This window comes from Pleurodeles waltl, chromosome 5 (genome assembly GCF_031143425.1).
Source record: "Pleurodeles waltl isolate 20211129_DDA chromosome 5, aPleWal1.hap1.20221129, whole genome shotgun sequence".
Classification (NCBI taxonomy): Eukaryota; Metazoa; Chordata; class Amphibia; order Caudata; family Salamandridae; genus Pleurodeles; species Pleurodeles waltl.
In genome coordinates this window covers 1397465777-1397493470 of record NC_090444.1, presented here as the reverse complement: position 1 = coordinate 1397493470, position 27694 = coordinate 1397465777, and the positions used below count along the sequence as shown (strand labels likewise).

Sequence of the window (27694 nt, the reverse complement as noted above, 5' to 3'; positions counted from 1 at the left end):
AAAAAATCACATTTTCCCCTAATCATCGGAGTGTCCTCCTTGTACTTTTTAAATTTATTTTGTAAGGCCACCCAACTTCTATCTCACCTCCCCATGTGGGAGTTGTGGTATACCTAGAAGGTAGACAAATATTACCCAGCTATTTGACTTTGTAGTTTTTGGTCTTATTTCCCACCATATTTGAGTTTGTCAGATTGACATTTCTTCAGAACTGACTTTTTAAAGTTCTGATTCAATTAAATTGACTGTCTGTGTTTTTCCCTTGGAATGTGTAGATTTCCCATAAGCAGTCGCCTCCAAACACATTTTGAGTGCTCTGAAGTATCTTATTCATCAGCGTTATTAAACATACACATTTGACAACCCCAGCCCGAATATCAACATACTTTGCTTATTCAGCATATTTATCAAGTTCCTCTTTATGCAGTACATATCTTCTTGGCAATTTCAGGTATGTTGAGCAAGTCACACTAGATCATGTAAATCAATTGTCTTGTTAATTCTGTACTTTGCTGTCTTAGTATTACTCGTGGGTTAGTTGCAAAATCATTTTGAAATGTGACTTGAATTGCAGTCTTTTTAAGGAAGTCAATCGCATTTTTCGCTTCATGATGTGTTTTTCATTGACAACAATTTCATTTTTTTATAGGGATCAAATGGCTAAAGAAATGTCAGAACTTTTACATAGGTGGGTGGAATAGATTGAGTGAAATAAATCCAATGACAGAAATGGTGGGAAATCATACATGTAAAAGGGCTGAACATAATTCATTTAAATTTTTTTGAAATCATCCCTATAATTTGCACAAGTGTGCTACTTATTTCTCAAAATCTTAATAATTTTACTTTTTGTTGCATTGTCAGATAAATTAATTGCTGATACATAATAACTGTGCATCTAAACACTATTTTCAAACATTTTGAATTATTTAATTGTTTAAAAAATCATGTAATTATGTTCTCAGAATGATGTTTTGCTTGAACATCTTGGTCACCTTTCTGTGAATACTTTGTTGTGTATCTATATTTTGTACATAATTGGTAACTTTGTAAGGTGGTCCTATATTGCTGAGGGAGGTGGTGTCATAATCCACCAACTACAGAGTGGTTTGTTAAGTAAATGCCACCTGAATTCTATGATGGCAATAAAGGATCGTATTTAATTTTCTTAGTTTATTTAGAAGAGTGCATAGTTAGTTAAAACATTACACTAATGATAAAATCAAGAAAATCAGTCAACAATAAAATAGATTTTCAAACAGGCATATAATTGACATCTTATTGTCCTGTATTCATATCATTTATAAACCTTTTTAAAACAAAAAAGATAGAAAAGAGCTAAAGTGCCCTTAAACGGATGTTAAAATCGAGAAGAATCAATCAACAATAAAATACAAAGTTTTTGAACAAGCATATATTTGACATCTTTTCATCCTTCACGCATATCATTTATAGACCTCCTTTTAAAAGATAGATAAGTTCTGAAGCGCTACACAAATAATATTCACTGTACAATAGTGTAAATGCATCATGTTCCATTTTCCACACAACAAACATATTCCAGGCATCTTACTCTTTCTGAGATCTTTCATTAATAGACCTATAAAATTGGAAGATAGCATTGGAAGATAGCTATAATAGCCATTTTGTCTGTGAAAAGCTATTAAGGAACCGTAAAATGAGTTAAAACTACACAGCTTCACTGATGATCAGCTTTCTTGCCATCTTCTTTAAAAATGTAGTAAATTTGCAGTTCATGGGGATGCCCATTGCTCTAGCACATGCAATCTCAGCTTGCCTGCACTTGTGGGTTCCTCGCTGATTGAACGGTGCTTTAAGCAGACCCTTCTTCTCATTCAGCAGGTCAAAGCAAAGGCAGGTTTTGTGGATAATGTTCTCCTTCCCAGATCTACATAGCACTCACCTGTCCTTTATTTTGTCCTGTAACCATGGGACACCATGGGCACGACCAGGGAGGAGGCCGAAACGGTACCTAATAAACAGATATTTTTCCTTTCTTGACCACTCAGTCTCAAGGACTGAGGCTTTCGTATTCATTTATAATCATCCATGTATGGGATCTGACTGAAAAGCCTCTTTATCTGTTACCACCAAGATTTGTTTTTATGTCATGTCATTGATCACTTTCTTTAAAGCATCTAAAGGGACATTGCCCTCCCATAGTGAATGGACGCCTAGTTCGTCCAGCTCTTGGTCCAAATACTACCTCAAAAGGTGCAGTTGTGCATGTATTCATTACTTTCCAAAGTGATTGGCAAAGCTGGTTTTCAGTAGTTGTTTGTATATGTTTCCATACTTTAATATTAATGTTGTTCCTTAAGAATGTTTTAATATTGTATTTATATGTTGGTGCTGTTAGCGTGAAAATATTTTTTCACTATCAGAAATATTGAAAGGATGTGAAATACTGGGTTGTTTCCTTGTGGTAAAAAGATGAAGATATCTCATGATGGAGTCCAAAGTTGCTGTTTTAATATAAGCTGGTTTCACTAAATGTAAAATTCAGCTGCTTAAATAACAGCTCAAAAAATATTTTCTGTGTGTTCAGGACTGAAACCTTTTCATTGAATAGAATGAACATTTTTTTGACAAGATATTGAGCTGTTTTCAACTGAGTTGTACTCTGATGCTGAGCTTCTTATCTATATTCTTCTTTAGTTCTCACCTACAGAGAGCTCTAGCTGTCTGTTGCCGAACATCTATTGTCTGCAACACAATATACATTGAGGGGACTTTGGGTCAGCCTTTCGCTCATAATTGGATAACTTTCATGTCTATCACAGTTCACTGCTCTTCATTCAATGGCTTTCCTCTTTGTCGTGTTTGGCTCACCCCTAGAGGATCCCTACTTTAGCATGTTCCTGAGTGGATGACACAGCTTATGCGCAAAGACTATTTTGAGCCTTGTGTTATCAATAATAGTGAATTTTGACATTTAGACAGTGTCTTTTTGTGCAACACACCATGCGTCTACCTGCTCTCTACACCCTCCCAGTGAATTCTTGCTGCAGTGATTCAGAAGGGACTTCTCATCCGAGCTCATTAAGAACAGCGAATGGGAAGCTGAGAGCCTGTCACTTCACCTTCTGTTGCTGCAATTTGAATGCCTAACCAGTTACATGCGTTTGTTTGCCAACAACGCATATAATGGCAACAGCACACCAAGCCCTCTTATTTTTCTCTGAAGGCAGAGTCTGCCAATGTCAGTTAAATGGACTGCAACTAAGTGAGAAGTACGTCCTCTGACTTCGGCCTGATTTAGAAGTTGGTGGAGAGGAATACTCGTCACAAACATGACGGATAGCCCGTCCACCGTATTATGATGCCATTTTATCCTATGGGGATCATAATACGGCAGCTGGGAAATCCGTCATGTTTGTTATGGAATATTAACTCCGCCGACTTAGAAATCAGGCCCTTAGTTTGTATTTGCCTTAGGATCGTGAATCACAGGTGATGTGGCCAGGACCAGCACTAGGCATGGGCAGTATTGGCAGCTGCCCGGGCCACACGACTGCCCACATCCATGGGGCCTTGCAGCAGAGCACCACCTTTTAAAAGACTTGTGACTAAGACTAGGTGGCAATTTGGTGCAGCGCTGTGAGTCCCGAGGGAGGGGACCCTCCCTTTGGCCTTGCAGCATTTGGCTGAAATGGCTTCAGAAATCAAACCGCAATCAGATGGGTGCTTGAAGTGCCCTTTCTTGGGAAGACAGCCCTGTCTGAATTAAAATGAGGGTATCCTGCAGGGCAGTGACGCTGGAACAATTTCCAGACTGGGGGTACTGGCCAATTAACCACTTCATTTAGTGTTACGGGGGTTTAAGCACTGATAATGATAATGATAATGGATGAGAAAGTATACAAACAACCAAAGCCTTTTGTTGGAGAAATGGTGACTCCCATGTCCTTCTTGGTGACAGTCCTCACGCTTTATGGAAAGAATAAGATGCAGAGGTGAACTGTAAAGCATATGCAAAAACATATATAATATGTAGGGTGGAATTATCACATTCACCACTTAAATGGCCTCTTAATGCTGGAAAATCAACTGAACCAACCATTAGAAATTCAACTCAAAGTCGTACTGAATTAAGAATCAAAGCACAATCACTTTGTTTTCGCAACGTCCAGCATGATGGTGACTTTGAAAAATACCGATCGTACAGCGACCCATCAAAACATTGTGTATTGAAATAAAAAGGACTCAGAGTTTTGCTCCAAATACTCAGATGTGCTACGAGCTCCCTTCTGAAAACATCAGGCTGACTTAGGACTGTGCATCTGATAACAACCAGAATGCATTAATGTTACCCTCTTAATAATAAATATGCTGCTGTTAATACCCAGAACACAACTTCATTAAACTTGTGAAAGAACTAGAATTTTCTCCACTTTCGTTCACCCACAATTTTGTTCTTTATAAGCTTTAGTCACTACTAAAACTTCTCAATTTCTTAATATTCAAAAGCATCCTCATAATGAAGTGATCTATTATATCCCACTTTCTAACACTGAAGGAAGTGCAGCTCCATAAACCTTACTTACGTCGGTCATTGTGTCATTCATTGGAAGGTTGGCTCTAGAGCAAGAGAATGAGCACTAACAGAAAACATTTGTGACTCCCTTATAACTCTCAGGTTTGTGGCTGTGAATACAATTTTTCCAGGATCCACATCCTAGAAGGTCCACTCCCCACCTATGGGAACAGGTTTAGCCCAACACAAATTTACTTCGTATTGAGTCATATTATAAATGAGTAGTGTCAGTGCCAATGTGCACTTAAATCAGGCCATAGACACATGTAAGTTGAGTTACACGTGCACGTCCTTGTAATGGTGCATATTTCCAGTGACAATTAGAACATCTTAGATCAAAATAAATAAGTATGGTTTTCCTTGATGTGCACCTACTGGTTCATTTTGATCAACTTATATTCATTTGCACTTTGAATGAGGATCACCATCTTTTAGTGTGTAACCTGGTGGCCACAGGTTTAGATCAGTATACAATAACCGCGACCCTTCAGTTCACCAATCATGACTTTCCCAGTGTCAGTGGCACATAGGAACCGTATTTCTCTTGCAGCAAAAAAGTGTTACTATATACATATAAAATAAATCATATATATTAAGATATGTTTTAATTTATATGCATATTAAACCGTGTTTTCCTTCAAGTTCAGGTGTCTTGATTTAAGGCGTAAGAATGTAGCTTGCAAGGTTTATATTTCATGTTGATAGTTATTTGCATTGTGCTGCAGCCTTTTTGTTGGGCTGTGGGCAATGTTGCCTGTTTTCTAGTGCGGTGTGACGTTTTGTGGAAATCTCACTGGTTCACTATCTTCCAACTTGCTTGCTTTAGATTTGGTGTGACGCAGAGTTTCTAATCACACCGTTGGCACTTGCCTGAAAATCGGAAGATTCTGGGCAAAATATGTAATCTTCCTGTGATTGCGCCCAGGTCGAAAACTAAGCCTTTCCATTTTTCTGGTTTGTAATCTATATGATGCGTCAAAATTATGACAGTTTGCCATGTGTCTGTATACATATGTGCTTTCAGGTATGATGGCAACGTGTGATTTGCCGTAAGGCAGGTGCCTCTTGACAGCTCAATTTGGGAGTGCCAGTCCATGCTTTCAATTTTCATTCAATATTTTTAAGTGTGATTAGCTCTGTTCTTCAAGAGGTGTTCGCAGCTCACATGCAGTAGCTCGAGCACTGGAGCAGGCAGCGGCTGCTGGTAAAGATAACCGAGGAGCCACTTACTATGGGACGTTGCGGGAATGCCCAGTATGGAAGAGCTGGCACTTACAAGAAATACATTTTCTGTCTTAAAAGTGTGCTCTGCCGGGCTGTTCCTGCAGACGTAAATAAAAAAAATCTAGCATTCACGCTAAGAATTTTTTCAATTCTATTAAGGACACGGAGGCGAGGATTATGCTTCTCTTTCCATGCTTTATTATTAAACAGCAGCCAATGAACATCATGGAAAGTAAAAACTACAAGACCCAACACTAGTCATGACACGTGATCAACCATAGAGAAGGCAGCCTATAAAGTGTTGAATCACACCAAGCCACTCCTCTTTCTTTGTCCAAGATTCAAAATTCAAAATCAAAATCAAACACCAAAATCTGTAACAGAAAAAATCAAAGTATTAATCCAAAAAACTTGTAAATGGAATCTCGAAAGCAGACGAACTGGCATCCCCCTTGACTGGAAGAAGAACGAAAATGCGGAAGATCGCATTACTTCTCATCATTTCCTAGAAAAAATGAAAAAATCCAGGCCATAAAAACTGAATAACATAAGAAATACTTATATTACTAAAGGATAGGGTGGGATAGCATTATTAACATACAGTAAATTGCACATAATATCAACAATACCATGATATTCCAACATCATAAATATACAGTGCGGTTGGATAATCCTCGCCTCCGTGTCCTTAATAGAATTGAAAAAATTCTTAGCGCGAATGCCAAACTATTTTTTATTCTATGTCAGGACCGGAGGCTCAGATTATGCTTGTTCAAAGCTGATTCACAACTACAGATGCTATATCAACAATAGGTTTACAATAAAAGGTTTTAAAAGTAGAAGGCGAAGACCAATCTGCTGCCTTTAAAATGTCCTCCAGACGAGAACCTAAACCCAAAGACTTTGACGCCATAGCTCCTCTGGCAGAGTGCACTCCAAACTTAGAAACATCGACACCTGCTTCACTCAGCAACCAACTCATCCATCTAGCGAGCATGGCTGAGGAAACAGGGTGATATGGTTTAACTAAAGAAATGAGTAATTGACCCCCGATATCAGAACGAAATTCTTCTGTACTTACCTCGTAAGCCTTGAGACATTGTACCACACAAAGCTTGGGGTTGTCCACAAGGGTAAGTCACTGACTTCAAATTGCACTTAGTCCTACGCGAAATAGCGAAAGAGACTCCTTCAGGAGAAAAAACTCTCCCCGCTAAATCTAGAGCTCTAACATCTGACACTCTCTTCCATGATATTAAACACAATAACACGGTGAGTTTAGCAGATAACTGTTTTCTAGACAAAAATCTATTAGCAGGCCAGGATTCTAAAAATCTAAGAACAACATTTACATCCCAAAGGGATGAATAACGGGGGCGAGGAGGATTAGCTAACCTAATACCCCTCATTAATTTACATACAATAGGGGACTCACCAATGGGTTTACCCTCTTCTGGTGAATGTCCTGCTGAGATAGCGGACCTATAATTATTGATAGATCGATAAGCCAAACCTGACGCTGCTAGGGAGGAAAGGAAATTCAGGACCAGACAGCTACCTGCTGAAGAAGGAGCTGCACTCCTAGAACTACACCAAGCACTCCATCGCTTCCATGCCGAAGCGTACCTCTTGTGAGTACTGGAGGACCAGGAACCTGCAATGAAGTCGGAAGACTCCTGCGAAAGTCCTGGGATGACCCATCTTTGCCTGAAAGACGCCATGCCATCAGGGATAGCTTCCCTGCCAGAATCAATGGATGTAACAAGCCCTGAGGGTCCTGGAGGAGATTCTCCCGGAAGGGAAGAAGGATCGGATGGTCGCAACTGAGTTCCATTGCTATCGGGAACCAAGCTTGCGATCTCCAAAGGGGTGTCACTAGAACTAACTCCGCTTTCTGATGCCTGATCTGGGCCAAAACCCTGGGAATCATCAGGAAGGGAGGAAATGCATAACTCAGCTCCTGAGACCAGTCCTGAAGGAATGCATCTGTCTTTGATGCCTCTGGATCTGGCCTCCAACTGAAAAAACGTTTCATCTGCCGATTGAGACGAAATGCAAACAGATCTATCGAAAACGGACCCCACTTCGCAGACAGGGTTTGGAACACCCTGGGATGTAACCTCCAATCGCTGAAGTTTCTCAGGTGACGAGAGTTCCAATCGGCCACCAGGTTGCTGGCCCCAGGGAGGTACTCCGCCACCACAGAAATCCTGTGCTGAAGACAAAAGTGCCAGAATTCCTTGGCTATTTCCGCCAGGATACGGGAACGAGTTCCCCCCAACTTGTTGACATATCTCACTGCCGAGATATTGTCCATTCGAAGAAGAATGCAACAATTCGCTCTGATGGGCGAAAGACTCTTGATTGCAAAAGAGCCTGCTAGGAGTTCCAAGCAATTTATGTGGAGACTCAACTCCAAGCTGGACCACCTGCCTCCCGTGGACACTGAGCATCACCGGGCTCCCCAGCCCCAACGACTGGTGTCGGATTCTCACTACATCCGGGAGAGAGTTGAAAATGGCTCTGCCGTTCCAGGCTTCCATATGGTCGAGCCACCAATGCATCTCCGCACGGGACTCCTCTGACAAGGGAACTTGGTCTGCATAACTGAGCCCCTTCTGAAGATGAGAAATCTTCAAACGTTGAAGTGCTCGGTAATGCAAAGGACCCGAGAAAATCGCCTGAATCGAAGAAGATAGCAGGCCCACCATGCGGGCAATCGCTCTCAAGGAAACAGTCTGTCTGGATAATAGAGACTTCAATTCTCTCTTGATTGACCGGATCTTCCCGGAAGGAAGAATCAGGAGAGACCGTAATGAGTTTATCTGGAACCCCAGAAAGTCTATCTGATGGGAGGGGACCAGAACGGATTTTTGGGCATTGATTATGAAACCCAGACTCTGAAGAAGAGACACCGACCAATTGAGGTGGTCTAACAAGAGGTCTCGATCTTGAGCCATGATTAAGATGTCGTCCAGGTATACAATCAGCCTGACTCCTTGGGAGCAAAGGAATTCTACTACTGGACGCATAACCTTCGTGAAGCACCAAGGGGCGGAAGACAGGCCAAAGGGAAGGACCTTGTACTCGTAATAATCGGTCTCCCAACAGAACTGAAGGAACCTCTGATGAGGAGGAAAAATAGGGATGGTCAGGTAAGCATCCGTTAGATCTAAGCGAACTAACCAGTCTCCCTCTTGGAGAACATCTCTTAATAGATGGATACCCTCCATTTTGAAATGACGATATAGCAAAAAACCGTTGAAGTCTTTTAAATTTAGAACTAAGCGCGAGCCGCCCCCTTTCTTGTCTACAAGAAACACTGGACTGACAAAACCTGAAGGTGAGGGGGAGCTCTGATCACGGCACCCTTTTTTATCAGGCCTGCAATTTCTGCGGAAATAAGACTGTGCTCTTGATGGGAAAAATATCCCTGTCTGGGAAGGCCTGTTTGATAAGGGGTCTCGTAAAAATCTAGCTTGAACCCCTGAACGGTCTCCAAGACCCAAGCATCTGACGAGATTAGATGCCAATTCTCCAAAAACTTCTGAGTTCTGCCCCCCAAAATTACTTCTGAACTCAAGACCAATCTCACCTGTGGCTCCCGACTCCTGGGAGAAAGATTGTTGTCCTTTGGCTCTTCCTCTGCGGAATCTGCCTCGACCATACCTAGGTCTTGACGGGTAGAAGGTTGATGAGGAGGAGTCGAAACCTTGATAACCCCCTCTTCCTTGCTGGAAGGATCCACGATGGGGGCCTTGCTGATTGAAACGGCCGAAGGCACGCCTTCTGTAGCGTCCGGCCCCTCGAAAAAGTGGACGCAGCACTCTCCGGATGGATCCTTGTGCCTTGTCCAGACTGGCGTAGGTGGATACGAACTTAGCAAGTTCTTTCATGAAGGGTGAACCAAATAGTAACCCCTGGGCCACGGGAGCCGATTCTGATGCAGCGAGATCCGCCAGTTTGGGATCCAGTTTCATCAAAACCGATCTGCGTCTTTCAGATGAAATAGCACAATTAGCATTGCCCAAGAAACAAAGAGCTCTCTGAGCCCAGCCTACCAGAATATCCGGGTTAATAGGGTCACCCGATTCCTTGGCTTGGAAGGCCAACTCCAGAATCTTAGTTAGAGGTCCGGAAATGTCTAAAAGTTTATCTTGACATCCGCGCCAAGCGCGATCGATACCCTTCTTAGGATCCTTAGCCGATTTCTTGAGGAACGTAACAAGGGTAGGATCTAACTCTGGAGTCTCTGTAACCTTGGAGGGAAAATCAGGTCTGGGACACTCAGACCTTAATCTAGATCGGATATCCTTATCAAATCCGTGTCTGATATGTGCTTCGACATAGTCTGCCACCTCAGGAGGTGGTAACCACAGAGAGGATCTGGGATGCACGATGTCTTCAGGCTCGAAAGTCAACACCTTAGGAGTAGGGACCTCCTGGTGGTGGACTTTCTTCTTGCGTTTACGAGGAGGCGCGTCCTCCTGCTCGGAAGAGTGGTCAGAAGAAGAAGCTGGAGCATCCACAGCTTTATTTTGCGATCCCGAATTGTAATCATGTTCCCTAGCCATATTCCTTAAAAGGGATTGGAAATCCGCAGCATGCGGACTAGGAGGCTGTTTTGCCGATTGCAGGCCTGCTGCAAACGAAGGATCTTCCAAGGAAGGAGCGCCCACTGGCGCTGACCAAGTCTGTTGATCAACCAAGCCCAATAGGTGATGCTTGATGGGCTGAATGGCCTGGACCAAGGCCTGATTAACTGAATGACGCACCCCCTCGTCTAGAGCATACACCAAATCCTGGTCAAAAGAGCCAGCCGTATCATCAATATAGTACAAGTCCTCGGCTTGGTCATCATAGCCAGCCATACTGAAAACAGCAAAAAAGGTAGCTCACAAGGAGCAGTTTCACTAATAAAATAATAAATCAGGGCAGAAATCAACGTCAACTTTTTAGATGTGGAGGGAGCTGCCCTGAAAGGGTTAAATGCCCTTGAACCAGGCCCAGCCTGAATAAAATTGTTTCAACCCCAGTGTCCAAGCACTGGGGCGTAGATGGAGCTGAGCCGGAGGAGATATAAAATAGAGGGGCTTAAAGTGCTGTAGCACTTCAATCAATCAACACATAGCTTTATTCGGTTACTTTCAACCATAAAAGCAAAACAACCAACAATTGAATAAAAAAGGAAATAGGAATTAAATTAAAAAGAGATAAGAATAAAATAAAAACATATGTTTCAGCCTTAAAACACATAAAATTATTTTCCTTAAAAAATGCACCTAACCCCCTAATACCTATCATTTAAAATAAACATGGGGTTTTATTTCAGTCTAGGTGTGTAGTTAAAATTTAGCAACTAAAACACTTTTTTTTTATTTTTTTTTTATTTGGTCATCATCATCATTATTCCCCAGAAAATTAGTACGTATATGCCAGGCAGCTACAATATACTTGCTAACCGCACAGGATAGAGGGAGAGAAGTTTCCCTCATCATGATCCTTAAGGCAACAATACAATGTCTTGCCCCCATATTCCCGCACACAGGTCGTAACCACTTCAGTCGCGCAATCAGATAAGCAGGGCATATAAACATAAAATGTACAATAGATTCTGAAATGTGATTACAACTCGGACAAATATCAGGACTTGGAGTCGCACTCCGTGTACTGCCATAGGATTTAAGAGGCAGACAACCATATCTAAACTGAATATATAGACTCTTACTTAATGGGTCAAGAATTGTATCCATAAATGGTTCCAGATACGGGTACCATTTAAAATCAAAGAATTGTGAGGTCAATCTGCCGTGTGTTGAGCACAGCAGGTAGTTTTCTCTGACATATGTCCAGTAAACAGTTTTCAAATGATTCTTCCGATCCTTCCTTATACTTTCTGGATGATTTCAAAACTCACTAAGACCCAATCTGTGAAACCATTTTGAGATGTGGTTAAACCAGGGAATGGTAAGTACAGTTGGTCTATCTAGAATGTCTTGAATAGACTCCTTGTATGTGGATAGCTCAGGGGTGGTCCATACACGGACCCAGAAAAGCAATGGTCGTAGGGCAATTGCATCTGAGATGTGTGAGAGGCCAAGGTCCCAGAACATAGGCAGCAGTGGGGTACTGCGAGGACAGGCCAAAGTTGACCTTACAAAGTTGTTTTCCCCCACTGCAAGCTTGCCAGTGTTCGAGGACCCCCAAATTTCTGCCCCGTAGACCGCAGCGCTCTGTGCCTTTGCTCTGTAAATTTTAATAGTTGGAGTAATCACTCTCTCAGAGGTAGACTTGTGAAAGCGAAAAATGGCCCCAGATCTCTGTGCCAGAAGAGCTAAACTTTTATCGATTTGGTCCCCCCAATGCAGATTGTTGCTAATTCTCACCCCAAATAATCTATGGAGCTTACCATACCTAGGGGGGTACCATTATAGAAAATTTAGTATCTCTTAGTGGGGCCACAGCCCAGGGTCATAAGTTTAGTTTTGCTATGGTTGAGTTCAAGTCCATAGTCACCCCAAAACGAACTAAACTTATCCACAAGTACCTGAAGACCCATAGGAGTTCTGGAGATCAGGAGGGAATCGTCAGCAAATAGCAAAATTTGAATTTTATGGTTGTTCAAGGATGGAGCATCATTTTGGCAGTTGGTAACGACTTGCACCACTTCGTTGATAAACAATGTAAATAGTGTTGGGGCAAGAACACAACCCTGGCGCACTCCTCTCCTAATATCTATTTTGTCGGTGAGTTCCCCCTGCTTACCCCATCTGACTTGTGCAAATGTTTTTTCATGTAATCTTTGAATTAAATGCACTAAATTTCCTGGGATACCGATTTTATTTAGTACTCCCCATAGTTTCTCTCTTGGGACAAAATCGAATGCAGATCTTAGATCTACAAAAGCAACATAAAGTTTTTGCTTAGATAGGGTGACATACTTCCAAAATAGTAATGACAGCCTGAAGACTTGGTCCATAGTGTTAGTTTTAGGCCGAAAACCGGCCTGTAAGGGGGATAAAATTTGGTTGTCTTGGATCCAATCGGTAAGCACTTAATATATCTGAGGCAGAGCCTCTAATAATAATATCCTCTTGACGAGGAGTCCAATAGCGCCAATGCGCTGATAGTCTCTGAGGCAGAGCCTCAATAATGCCCTCAAAAGGAATAAAGAGAGTATTTAAATAAACAAACAACGTTGTAAAAGCGCTCCGGTATGAGCGCTGAGAGGCCAGTACCCCGGAGGAATAAGAAAACTAATTTGTTCAACGCTCGGACGAGCGTGAACAAATTCTCCAAGATGCGCTCCGATCGCGCGCAGAAATTAGGATCCCCAAGGAGGAGGAGGACAGGGGAGGTCTAGGGAGCGCTCCGGCACAAGCGCTGACGGCCGGCACCCCGGGAGGAAGGTAAAGATAATAGACGCTCCGTCGAGGGTGAAGGCAATTTCTAAATAAACGCTCCGTCGAGCGTGAATGGCAATATTTAAATAAACGATCCGGGTGAGCGTTGACAAGCGGAGCCTCGGGGAAGGAAACAAGGGGAAAAACTGCCTGGCAATGAGGAAACGAGTGCGCGTCTGCTGCTCTACATGCGGCGAGGACGGCGAGTACAGAGATTAAGACGCGACGTGGGCCCCATAAAAAACGCGCTCACGCAGAACGCGGGTTGTAAAATAAAAGCATTTTAAAATAGAAGAAATATCTCTCGGCATGAAAGGACTGCGCAAAAGAGCGCGAGTCCTGCTCCTTTTGCTCCCACCCCACGTACAAAAGCACTCCAAAGGGCGCTTATAAGGAGGGGAAAAGCCCGCTCCTAGCACGTTATAAAACACAATAGTAAGAGAAAATCACACTTATCTGGCTGCGAAGCAGCAAAGAAAGAGGAGTGGCTTGGTGTGATTCAACACTTTATAGGCTGCCTTCTCTATGGTTGATCACGTGTCATGACTAGTGTTGGGTCATGTAGTTTTTACTTTCCATGATGTTCATTGGCTGCTGTTTAATAATAAAGCATGGAAAGAGAAGCATAATCTGAGCCTCCGGTCCTGACATAGAATTCGGCCCCCTGAGTTTGCTGCTTAGCATCGTTCTCCCGACCGTCCTGAAGTAAACAGGGACGGGGAGCATAAAGTGCAGCTTATTTATCCATTTGTAAACTCATAGCTGCCACGTGCTATGCCCAGTCCTCTAAGGAGCACCAGGAGGGGAGATGCAGGTACAGAATTATGTGCTCCAGTGAATGACAATACAGACAGTCGCTACATTTAAATGGCTTTACAGTTAACGTCATACAAGTCAGTAAGCATGGACGTCAATTAACCAAAATGCCTGGGGCAGCGGAAGTGACATAATTTGACCTTTTGGCCTTCAGTTTCAGTCACACACGCTTACACATTCACACATATACCCTCTCTCTCTCTCTCTCTCTCTCTCTCTCTCTCTCTTGTAAACACGCACTCACACCGAAGCAAGCTCACAACAGATATTTCAAAAACGTTTTTTGCTTACCTCAGTCGCCAGGGAAGGTCATATCCCAGCTAATTGTACTCCATTTTTTAATTACACTAATATTGAGAAACGAAAAGTTATTTGCTATTGGCACAATAAAAAATGGACGTCGGTTAGCGCTCCACTCTCTTTCTTTTCTCCTATTTTTTTTAATTTACTAACAAAACAAAGAGAGTGGATGCCTAACGGATGGACTAGCAGCCACTCTGTTTGTGGCCCCCTCTGAGGCCAGGGGTCGCAAGGGTCAAGCCAGGGGTCGCAGGCAGCAACGACCCCAGGCAACAACTAAATTACGTCATGTCAGCAAGGCTCCCTCAGTACTAAAACTTGAGGGCATGTTCAGTGCTTAATTTGTGCTTTTTCTTTCCGGTGCTGAGCACCGGCACTTATTTGTGAGGGCTGGGGCTTATTCTTATGCCTCAAGCATTTGCTGCGAGCAAAAGACACATATGGGAAAGACGGAAGAAGGAAAAACTAAAAAGCATCATAAGGGGAGAAAGTAGAAAGTTGCTGGAGGAGCTGAAGGGGCAGGGGTGGCCGTAAATGGATTGAAGAGTTCCGAGATGGCTTCAGGATTACGCTGCCTCAGTATTCAGTGCTGGCAGATTTAATAACAGCAGGCTCGTGTTTAAGAGAAGGGCTTTGAGCACCGCACCTCTTTATTTACAAATTAAGCACTGGGCATGTTAAGTGCATTGTTTTCTCTCCCTTGGTACGTGCAGTGCTGTTCTTCCTCCCTTGGTGCTGGATTCGGTTTCTTCCATATCTCTGGGGTTGTTATTCTGCAGCTCCCGACCCTGTACGTTTTTTGGATGATTGCTGTTGGTGTGATATTGTTTCAGGTAGCTGTAATAGTGGTGCTCGAGTTTTTGTGGGTAATCATTGATCACTCATGAGGCGCATGTGTTGTGGGTACTGCATAGAATCTTGAACGGCACTCTAGCCACTTTGAAGCATTGTAAGGTTTGAATGAATAGTGTAATGTGATCCAGTCGTTTTATCCCGGGTATTGGTCTCGCTGCTTCACTTTGGATTAGTTGCGCTACATTTATTAGTTTATTGGAAGGGTTGAGTATAGGAACAGTGTAAGGTTTATTTGCATTAAACTGAACAATGCTATTATGGCCCCACACCTCCAGGAAAAGTGATAGTATTTGGAACTCCCAGCTAGTAAGCACACTTTGCTATCCCCTACAGGAACTGCCATAAAACGGCTTCCTTACCTCACCTAATAGTTGCCCCAGTCGTACCTGTATACAAAATGTTGCAGTACTCCCAGTGACATCACAAACTCCACACGCAGGCACTGTGGACAAGCATTCCAAATATAGAGCTCAATGGTCAGATAAATGATTCTGAAAAGTCGAACATGAGCTCTAGGTGACAAGGCAAATGAAAGATAATAGGTATAGAGAGATCTTACACTACATCAGTGCTTCCGTTTTCATCTCTTCCTATATGTGGGTTAATCCTATTGAGATACAAGGGTGATTTCTAAGGCCCTTCCAAAAGTGCATCTTAAACTAAGCGTATTCTAACAAAACACCACATAGCATTATATACAATTGTGTGTTAACTGATGCCAGTATTTAAGGACAGCTCATCCTGATGTTTAATTCCTTATGCATTCTTTCTGGTCAGCTATTGGCATGGAAATCGTGGAAAACAGCATGGAGAGTCACTCAAAAGAAGCCACATTTTCTGTACTTTTCTGTTTTAAAAAATACTGACAGAAAACAGTGTTCTGTCTGTATTCATCTGTAAAATCAGTAAAAACGGGAAACTGGGAGCTTTAATCTTAATCTTAATACTTGTGTTATATAACCATTCATTTATTTTGCTGATAAAGGTGGCATTGGCACAGGTGTAAAAATTGAAAAATACGCAGGAAGAACACCTATGTAGAGGATGACATGGCTGATAACGTTAAAAACACGCACTGTCAAAGCTTCTGGTCTAGTTCCATTACCGGTCATACACAGACCACCAGCTCTAAAGGCAGATATGTATGTACAGAGAACATGCACACACAGTATGCAGTCACAAATGCACATGTAACACAAATTGGCCCTGTGGCACCACCAGTCTGTGTAGATGTATTGCATACAAATGGCCCTGCGCACATTAGCAAGCATAATTTCATGCACTTTGTGTGATGCATGTTTGCATGCTGTATGTGTGCCGGTGGGCAAGTTTGTGTTGTGTGTGCATGCGCATCTGTACTTGCTGCCTGTTTGTATCTTCTGTATGTATACATGTCTGCCTGCAGCATAGTGGGTCTGTGTATGCACGCAAAAAAGGCAGACCTATTGGCTGTGCCCATGCTTGTCCTATTTGTCTTTCACCAATTCATGGGAGAGCATTGTATTCCACACTGTCTTCCCTAGCCCCACACCCCAACATTATTTTTCATTTAATATTCTCTTTTTTCTTTTTGCGATGGCCCGGTAGCTGGCTATTGCCACTGGGCTGCTGACGTCTCTTTCGTTGCTCCTGAGGCATAACTCCCACCTCACCCCTGCTTCTTAGTCTTTTTAAAATATTTATTGCATATAAACTATCGGTTTTTGCTTCCAAGACCAGTTTGAGGTTCCTGGAAATGTTATCACTGTTCTATTTCTACTTCTCCTTTTTTTGGCTACAATGAGTGAGGCCTGCACTACTGTGTAGTTTTCGTCTTTATTATCCTTGGTAATTCTAGCTCCTGAAATACATTGCTGAGCACTGTAATTGCACTACACACCTGTAACTCTCAAACACTCTTAACGTCAGGTTAAATTCTACATTTTCTTTCCAGTGCTACGAAGTGTTCTGTTGGTTATCACTCAGTAGAAGTCCACTGGTTGTATCTGATAGAGACTTTTAGTTGCAGATTCCTTACCTTAGACTTTCCTCCAGGCTTCAGTCTTGATCCAGAGATTTTTTGTGAACAGTACCCCTGCGTGTCGTTATGTGGCATCGGTATGCTCCACTTCTGTCGTACCCACCTGATATGATGATGTGGAATCTACATAGGCGCCACCCTGGTACACTGACATCTGTTCTTTTCTTTCTGTGCCAGATAATCGCAGATCCAAAGAAGAGCTACCCCCAGTCATGTTTTGACTGATCTTTTTAAACGTTTTGTCGAATATTTTTGAGTGTTTGCACTCCTGGTGCGTCAAGATGTTATCACACAAGAACGGGTTTCAAGCCTTGCAAATCCTGTCATTGGATGATGTCCATGACGGATCTGCAGTTCGTGTGCTTGTGGTGTTTGGAACGCGACCACGACTTGAAGTTGTGCTCTGAGGGCTGGGCTATGAATCCGAAAGCTCTGGGAGAGCGGTCCCTAAAGCTACTTGTGACCCGGTGCTCTGCTCCACGTCACTCCGGATCTCGATCAAGAGGAAGGTCCTGAGAACAGTTGCTGAGCCCCCATTCTTTGTTGTCCCACTCCAAGTCCTCAGGACGATCGCACAAGTTGAGGCACAAGTAGAAGTCGAAGAAGAGCAAACGGTGTTCAACTTCACCCCGTTCGTCGGATGACATGACCAGAGAAATGAGTGTCCTCATTCCAGGCCTCTGTCCTCAGAGACTGCATCTGGGTCGATTCTGCACCTCCCTGAGATTCCAGGAGCAGCCGGAGCACCACCTGCCCAACTCTGCAAGTCTGACTCTGCTGGAGCACCTTAAAGCCCCATGGAGTCAGCAGGGGCACTCTCGAGTTCCGCGCAGGCGACTTCTGACTCAGGAGGGCATCCATGGATCACTTCTGCATCCGATTGTGTATCAGTCATACCTTCTTGACTTTCCCCAATGACAGTTCCGGCATCAACGCTTCTGACATTGCCTGTGCCCACAGTTGATATTGACCCCATCCTCATTGCCCACTCCGACATGGAGTTGGACCAATGCTGTGTGAGGCCAATTTTTACTTTGGCAGGGGCTTTGCTCCCTAGGTCGGATCCTGACCCCTATTCCCTTGGGTTGGGTTATGGTGAGGGTTTGGAGGGGTTCCAGGACCCTTTGGAGTAGCAGCTTGAAGAGCCCATGGACTGGAAAATGGACCTGGGTGAGGCTAGTGATCTGGACACTTCCTCTCATGCTGACATGCTTTCTCCCCATACTGTGACTACAGAGGAGGGAGCATACTACTCCATGGGGGTAAGGAGAGCAGCCAAGGTGTTGGGCCTCAAGCTGCCTTCAGTGGCAGTCAGGACTAACCTGCTGACAGAGGTGATTAATCCTGGAGGATTCTGCAACTAGAATATGTCTCTACCAGATAAGATGTTATGTAAGGTAACTAATGTGTTCATCATGTAGGAGACATGATGATGCCAACACTAGGCTTCACTCTTAAGTGGGGTGTGTGTTTGTTCCGTCTCCTAGGGATTGTTATCCCTAGTTATGGGTTCTGCCTATCAAGTCTCACTTGGACCACTGTCAGTAATAACAGAAGGAAGAGCAAGATTATATTTAAGTCTCCAGAGCTTTCCATTTCCAACTTGATAACTCCTGACAGGACAATGTGCCCTATAGTAGTCAGTGTGGGGCATCACCAAAGGGTGCCATTTCCAAAAGCAAAAGCTAGCAGTTGACTTGGCTTTTGTTTCCGACACCACTCTGTTTATCTTATCACGCATATGTTCTCACAGGCCAGAGCCATGAAAGGATGGTATAGTACACAGGGTTTACAGGTTTACAAATTCAGGGGTCAGATTAGGGGGTCCACCCATTTTGAGATAGATACAGCTGTGCGAGAGGCGAAACCTTAATAATGCAGTTATTTGTAATAATTTGATCAATATTCCTCCTCATTTTGAAAGCCATCAGAAGGATGGCTTCATGTTCATTTTAACCTTCCAAAAACCTGAACAGTTACCACTCGATGATCTTCAAAGGCATCTGTCCTGTGGTACTCATGCATTCATGGAGTCATAAAGAATGCTACTTGTGGTGGAGGACTCTCTAGATATAAGAACATCGAATCCACCGAAATCTCTCATTTACTGTCTCAGTTAAGCTTGAGGGCAAGATTCTTGTGCGTTTACTTGCCAGCCACGAAATCCCAATTAAAACATCTTATTCTGTTCTGAAATCTTCCTGCCGGGTTCTGCCTGGGAAAGATGGATTAAGTGATTCATTATCACCTCTATATTCTTTGGAAGGGCAGGGCCTCAATCCTGTTTGCTGGGTACCCTCAGAAGTCTGGGAATAGACCTTGACCCATCTCTCCCCTCCTTGTGTTCATCTTTCCAGAGTGACAAACTTGGATATGTTTGGATTTGTGTTGTATGTAATTTTTAAACCGCTGTCTGGTGTGTATTTTGGTAGGGTTGTGCCAGGGCATCTTGGTGAGGCTGTGCCGGGGCATCAAGCATATTCTTTATACCCGCTCTTTCACCTCCTGTGGTCCCGAAAACAACCGACAAATTGGGCTTCTGCTGTGACTGCTGCTTGATAAGCACAGGCCTTGCATGAGCCGGCAGGCTGTGCACACAGAACTCATTACTTAACTAAACACAAACAGCATTTTGATTTTCAGAGACCCTCCAGGTTAAAGTCGTCTCCTGTATTTCAGGAAAAAATCAAGATAGGGAGTCTGAGAGTCTCATTTCATACCTCAAAATGCTAATTTCCAAGTATTTTCGTTCCTAGAGTTTTGGATATCAGTCTGATACTGGAATGAAAATTGAAGATCTTGAACGATGTGCTTTATGTATTTAAACCCTATCGATATAGCCTTCAATAGAATGTTTAATTGGCCTATACTCGGCAGCAGTGTTATTGATATATAATTGATTATGTTTTTTTAAATAATGCACGTCTCAGAATCAAGTCCTGATCACACAAGAGGTGTTTTCAAAGCTGCCTACACAAAAGTTGTTAATTTGCAGCCTTATGCCTAAGAATCATACCAACAAAAAAGCAAAGGGACAAAGGGAAACACAGCAATCCTTTCAGCTGACGTCATTAAATTGAAATGGAGGGGAGTGCTATAATATAGATACTGCAGTTTGAAAAAAAAAAAATGTAACAGAGCCAAGGATTTTGAAAATGCGCTTGGTTTGTACATAAACTGATTGACATTGTTTTAGAGTGCTACTGAAAACCATCCCGGTTAGGCTATTCAAGGAGCAAATTATGTTGCCTACGGTTGTTTTTGAGCAATTTATGTTCATGTTCAATACTTAGCTGTTATCCTCTCAGGGAAACTACTTGCCTCTTTAGAAAGCAGAAGCAGTGGAACTGAACTGATGATATTCGCACGGTCACGGAAAGGACATTTCCTCAAATGCCATGTAGGAAAATTAAATGTGCGTGTTAATGTAATGGAAAAGCTAGAGTTAGCCATTCAATTGGATTAATGCTTATACGGATTACCCTTTAAAGTAGGGATTTTACATTGGGTGCGTTGATCCGCACTAACCAGGGTGTTGCTAAATGGTTAGGTGTTATTGCTGTTTACGGAACTGGTCTTCATTTGTTAATTAGCAGTTTGCAAAGGGGATTATGAATTAGAAGTGAACTGCCAAGCAATCCTAAATTCTCCTGAGCTGATGATGTCCCAGTTCATTGCGTTTTGGCATCCACTTTGGATGTGTGCTTTGGCACAGTACTGAATGTGCGTGTACTACTACCAAAATAGCATTTCCGGACTTTTCTGATGTATCTCTATTTTGAGACGTCGATGCGCAGCGTGTCATTTGTGGGCCTGTAGACGCTGAGTTGAAAGGCCCTTTATAGTGAGGAACCAACGATTGGCGAACTGACAGCGATTTTAAAGCAATCCGGTTGTTTCTGTTTCAAAGGTTCTTTATAAGGAAACACTCCAGGATAATTTTCGGACCTCTCTGTCTCTTGACTCTGGGGTATCAACTCTTGACCTGCTGCTGCAGAAGTTCGAGTGACGTTGTTCTCCTTGTTCCGGTGACCACCTGCTTAGCCATGCTGCTTTCTTAACAAATTCTGGAACTCTACGCTGTGAAGGTGGTTCCAGAGAATGCGACATTTAATTTGTGTCCACAAGCAGCTCTAATGTGTTTAGCCTAGAGATAATGCATTCAAAGGGTGTACATATATTTTAACACGAAAGTACAACAGAAACTGTTAAACACGGCTTGTCTAGCATGCGGCCATTTGGTGCATGATTTGAGCATTGCAAAAGTTAAGTGGCAACTTTAGCTTTTTGAGCCCCACTGAACAAAATAAAGACACACGGCTTAACCACAAACCTGCATTTCCGTTGCATTCCACAACTGTTGGAAGTAAAGCATGAAACTCACTGTGGGTCTAAAAATGTATTTATGATCGTAGAATTAAAGAGCAACGCTGTATCGCTTAGGGACTACTGATATAAACTATTAGGCGTGTTGTTTAAGATTAAAGTTAATGTTAACTTTTTTGATACGTTTTGGTTGTAAGGCAAAATAACCATTTTGAAAGTACTCCGTCAGTGCCCCTTAATCTCCATGCATGATAGTTGGCAAAGGGGCAGTGTAGAATGTTGTTTTCATGTGAAATGTTCATGCACATGAGCGAACAGCAGCATCACACTTTTTTAAACACACTAACGGACAAATGGCAAGAAAACCACTTGCACACATCATACAAACATGTCAGTTATTAGAATACAGCATTTATACAGTCATTAAATTCACAAACCTTTCCCAGAATAAGCCTGACAAGGATCTTCGCTCAGCTAATCAGGCTGTAATACTCAGAAGAAGAATCCAGAAATCCAGAATGGGTGGCCACTCTTTTACTTTTTTTTGCAGCTGCCCACTGGAGTAACCTTCCCAAGAATATACCTGTATGGCTAGTATTAACACATTTTTCATCCTTCACAGGAATGAAACGCTTCACTGAGGTTGACGGACCTTTTGACCCAGTAGGGAGTGTGGTGAACCATGCACAAATTTACATTACCACCACCCAAACAATTTGAACACCATGACCAATGTGGCCACGGAAGGAGCCTCCAATCAATGAAAAATTTCAAAGCTTTATTTTATAACCATAAAGCTAATGTCACATAGACTGTGCAGAATCAAATTGTAAAGATAAATCAACACCATTGGTTGCCCAAAATGGCAAAACAAGTTTAATCTAATTAGCATCAACACAATCAAACATTCAAGAAGAATTATACATTTCATTAATTAAATAAATGACTTGCGCTACAGAAACATATCTCAGATCAGATTGTGTTAGCATGTGTCAAATCAAATTAAGCAGGGAACACGATTTGGGGATAGACATAGGTTGTCCGTACAGCTAACCAAATTTTGACATGCATGTGTAGGGATGGACTCACACATGCGGGCAAAGTACAAAAGAGGGCAAAAACAATTTGCAAAAATATATAATATATATAGTAAAATATATAGTTTACCTACTGCTGTTTATTTCATCACTTTCATGTTGCTGTCTCTCTTTGGTTTGTTTTTACATTTTTTCAACAAATTCTATTGAGTGACAGCTTTTCACACTTTATGGCAGAGCAAAGTGGTTCACACCATGATGGAATGATTAGTTAGCATCGCAAGCATCAGCTTTTCCGTTTCACATATTGAAGGTGGGCACATTGGATGTAGCAAATTGTTTACAGCTTGTTCACCCTCCATCACTACTATTTAACCTTTTACTTGTCAGATCTGTACGAGGCCTTATATGATCTGGTTTTGTAATATACAGCCCCAAGACAAAGTGGTGCAGCTTTCAGCTCCACCCTTTAGGTGGTTGCTGCTTTTCTTACTACTGTTGATAGTAGAATCTATTTCTCTCTCAAAACCAATTTGGCAGCCTCTCACATAAGCGCGGTTTATCATGTATCACGTTGTATATGAAGTATTGATTTATTACCATAACAACGTTCTCTTTCGCCGAGCAGTCTGTCAATAGGGAGTTGTTTAATTGCCACAGTCAGTAGGTCAGTTTGAAAGCTGGATCAGGAATCCGGGTCAGCGTAAATGGCGGTACCCTGAGAAAGTCTTGCTCTGTATTTAGAGAATCTTGATTCTTTAGTTTATCATCCCTTTTGTGAACCTAGAAATTATGGGTGAAATCCTTCTCATTAGGGAGGAACCTCACCAGATATCTTTCAGTGCAAGGTTGTTTGCACCCTCCAGGAGTAAATTTGAGGAGCTATTAGTTATTAGGGTATGGGTTGAATATTTGTCACTTATGATATAACAAATATTGTAACTTATGATGAATCCCTTGTATATTGATTCATGCTTGGAAAGCAGTGAATCTATCCTAGTGGACTCTGCACTCTTTGAGCAGTACATCTTAGGTGTAAGTCTTACATGCTGGCATCTCCAAGGTATGGGGCAATTTGAGATTTGGCACAATGTTTCTTATTCCCCATGAAGACACAGCTGCATGTTGGCTCCCACATGGTGATTTATAAATACAGCTTGGGATTTCTGCACAAATTGGGTAAACTGACCACTCGCTCCAGAGCAGAAAACCACCAAACACAAGGAGCTCTCTTCTTGCTGAGATATTTGGGGACCCAGTGGGCCAACTTCAATGGGGTTTTCTGTTTTGGCTCTTGGTGACACACACTATCTAACAGGTGTAGGTTTGTGGGGTCTCCTGACATCCAAATCGAAAATGTTGAATCTGGAGGCTGGCTGGTACCTTACTACTTCATTGGGAACTGTGGTGTCCTCTTGTTTTCGGCAGTAATTAGCTTTAGGTGCCTGGGTGTGCCCTCCTGTCCAGCTCTGGTAATCGCCTAACTTTGGGGCTTCTTAGCAGCAGTACCCCACAGTCTTCAAGGAGGACCACGCTCGTTGTGTGCACTCTACAAGCACCCACAACTTCTGCCTCTTACAGGGTGCCTGTATGCTTTGGAGAAATCACCTTATAGGGGCTGGAGCCACAGGTCTGCCTGTCCTCCCATGAGGGAATAACCTGAAAGTGCTTTGCAGGGAGGTGTTGTTACTCAGATTATGTATATTTCAATGAAACTGCCACTCTAAGGCTGATCGACCAGGATTAGCCTATTGTTCCAAGGGGAATTTTGAACTGCCTGTAGGGTAGCATAATTATTAACTTGTTTATCTGGGCTGCTCGAATCACCTATTCGTTATAGCTGACTTAAAGAATTATGCCAAATGTCATAAATGCATGAACAAACTCATATTGAGTATATCCAACTCCTAATATTAGTTCCTGACCCAGAAATAGGAAACACATGTAAAAGGCTTTCCTACCTCACACCAAACAAAAGTTACATTTTAGCTACATTTTATCCAAAGTATAAAAATCAGTTTAGATTATACAAGTTTATACTTTAGTCAAAAAGAAAGGGAACTTTTATTCATGAATTCCCAATTGAGTTATAATGTCTTAGTAGGCTGCAACCAAATTAATCAGGGCCTCATCTGGGATAGTGCTACCTGTGTGCATATGCCATGCTATGTCAGACAACATTCTTCCTCTATCAGCCTGGACATGTGTGAACATGCGCACATATGTAACCTTCCCGGGGCCTCTTACCCAAGTTGCACAATTGTAGGCTTTATTTCAAATATGGGCACTGGAAGTTACAAGTCAAGCACTGGTGTAACCAAGGCTCCCACAGCACGAGGGGCCTCCTCAGCACAGTACACTGAGCATGGGCGGTGGCCCCTAGCCTGACAGCTCCTGGCTTCGTGGGGAGAGGGCCTCTCCATATACCTTGGAAGGAGGCCCCCTCAAGTTTCGTTTCGCCACTGAGGTCAAGACCATTGTTACAGAGCATGCAGTGAGTGAGACTCTATCAGAAACTAAAGCAGCAGTAGAGGTCCAAAAAGAAAAAAAACTTTTTTTTGAGTTAACATTTCCTTTATTAAAAGGCACATTATGGCATGGTAGGCATTTAGTGAGACAGAGACAAAATAATATTGATGGAATGTGCAGAGCTAGAACATCATGACCCATGTCTGGCACTTTGTGGAGCAAACTCATATCTTGGCACGGTTGGCATATACAGTAATGAGTCACATCATAGCATGACTGGCTTAAGAGGAAATATTGGCACATCATGACATGGCTGGCATGAGGATAAATTGGCACTTCGTGGCATTGCTGGAATATTAAGAGTCATACATTATGGCATGGCTAGCATATCAGGAAATTATTACTCCATGACCTAGCATACATACGAGGAAAAGAAACCATGGCATGGCTGGCGTTTTGGAAATCAGGTGCATCATGTCATGGGTGGGATATGGGGAGAATAGTCACATATCATGGAATCTCTAGCATACAGACCATCTCTGGGCACATGATCGCAATGTGATTTCTATTTTATGTGGAACTTAAGCGCATAGCTGTGACTAGCGCTACAAAAACGAAAATATGACATTGGGCGACAAAATGGGAAAGGAAAAACTGACATTTGAAACACGTGTGTATTTACTAAAAGTGAATTGTTAATGAGTAGGTACAGAAGTCTGTCTTTCACGACAATGACTAACTAGCTGAAAATTAGCATGAAAAGCTGTATTTTAATTGCAGATAAAAGCTGGCATTTGCTAGATGTAAGCATGTTTTCAAAACACAAGCTTATTTAGAAAAATTGGATTGACAAAATATTTCACGCTGGTACATTAGCGACAATACAGACTGACATGGGATGTTTATTTTTTATGTCACGTTGTATCGTTTTGTATATCACAGAAACCGCTATTTTGATATTGTGACGTCACAACTCATTATCGTATTAGGATCATTTAATTATCATTATCTATAGATAGGTATGAAAATACACAGCTTGGGCTGAATTTGTTGGATTATTATTACACACGAGCCCACTTCAGAACTGCATTTAAAACATATGGCTGTTATCCCTTTTCCTTGAAATAGTATGTTTTAAAACATATTATCCAACCTCAATTTTTTCAAGAATGTTTTCCTAGACAAGAATTATTCCATGACCTCTTTTGAACAGGCTGGGCTAGCTTACTATAGTTGCTAGCGTGTTACAGTATGGCCATAGCATTATCACCACCTCTTTGTGTCTTGCCCACCTTCCATTGCTGTGAGGAGGATGCCCTAGCAGTTTATATCCATTAGATAAAAAAGAAATAAACCAGAAACGTCTACAGGTTCTACTGGTGGCTATTCAATTATGTCAGAATTGATTAGTCCTCAACTAAATGCCTACATCTCTGGTTGCACTCCTATTGCCATGAAAAGTAGAAATACTTATCAGATGACGTATACATTTGATTTTGTGAGCTATGTGAAGTTCATGTGTAAATCAAAGTTATTGCTAAGCGTATTCGTCTGTTGCACTTCACAGGCAAGTAAACCTGGTTATGAGAAAGAGCGTTCAATTGAAAATATATCCCATTATTGAGCAAATTGTAGCCAAATAGACAATAATATATAATAACAGAAAACTACAGCAATTGTTTTGTCGAGAATAGCCTTTGCACTTTGTATTACTGCCAAGTTTTATAGGAATGTCTGCCTAAAACATTTCTGGCTGGAAAACGTAATAATACATGATTCGTTTAATAGATTTTCAAATTGATAATAAAATCTGTTTCTAACTGTCATACCTTTATTTTTCAACAATTAATTGTAGGGGCGCCCATGTTCAAGCTACCAAGACAGTTTCAGTCACAAAGAAACACGATTTGAGCAAGTGGAAATATGCAGAGCTACGTGATGCAATCAATACTTCTTGTGGTAAGTTACAATCTGACATTAAAAGAGGTCAGCATCCGTAAGTCTTTTAGCTTTAAAAGCTAGTTACTCTTGGCAGTCTTTAAAGTGTTTACCTGAGATGATCTGACGTTTTTAAACCATGTACTTTTCCATTCCTTCTGTTAATTATATAAAATATTGCAGGTTTTAATTAAAGTTGAATTAGTAAAATCTTTCCATATGGTTCCCTCATATGTGGTCAAAATTTCAACTGTTCATTTAAGAACTTTCAGCGTGCCTGAGCTAAGATAACAAACGCAGTCCAATATATTTAGAAGGCTCTGCCGTGTCTTTGACACTGACGTGAATTGTAATGCAAAACATTTTAAGTTTTGGGCTTTTGTGTGCTGCCCACATGATAGTGCTCATTAAGAAAAATAATTCCTTAACGATTAGCACCATCTGCTTCTTTATCTATGCAATTGCACAAACAAAGAACAATTTGAAATGGTATGGCTGTGTCTTGCATGACCACCGATAGCGATAGTTAACTCTGCAATAGTTATCACTGTCAAGTTTGTATTGCCTTGTGCTGTCATGAAGTCAAACACATGTCTAATGTTGTGGACTGTTATGTGAATACGTACATTGATATTAAGAGCAGTTCTTTGGTCAGACCTCATGAAGATCTATCCAAGTTATTCCAATAAAAAATTGTTGCAAAGTTTCTAACTTTTCACACGAGGCTACCTCTATGACACACCCCTTT

At 42.0% G+C, this 27694-nt stretch overlaps 1 protein-coding gene across 7 annotated transcripts in view; it reads left to right on the top strand.

The window, feature by feature from the left end:
• Window positions 1-27694, top strand: part of MYO6 (myosin VI) — an 892076-nt gene that overhangs the window by 790337 nt on the left and 74045 nt on the right. For 4 of the 7 annotated variants that reach the window (XM_069235649.1, XM_069235648.1, XM_069235646.1 and 1 more), the window contains 2 exons: window positions 650-688; window positions 26864-26967. In XM_069235649.1, coding sequence (XP_069091750.1) covers window positions 650-688; window positions 26864-26967 — 143 coding nt within the window. The remainder of the gene's footprint in view (window positions 1-649; window positions 689-26863; window positions 26968-27694) is intronic. The other 3 variants (XM_069235652.1, XM_069235651.1, XM_069235650.1) reach the window with 1 other exon arrangement.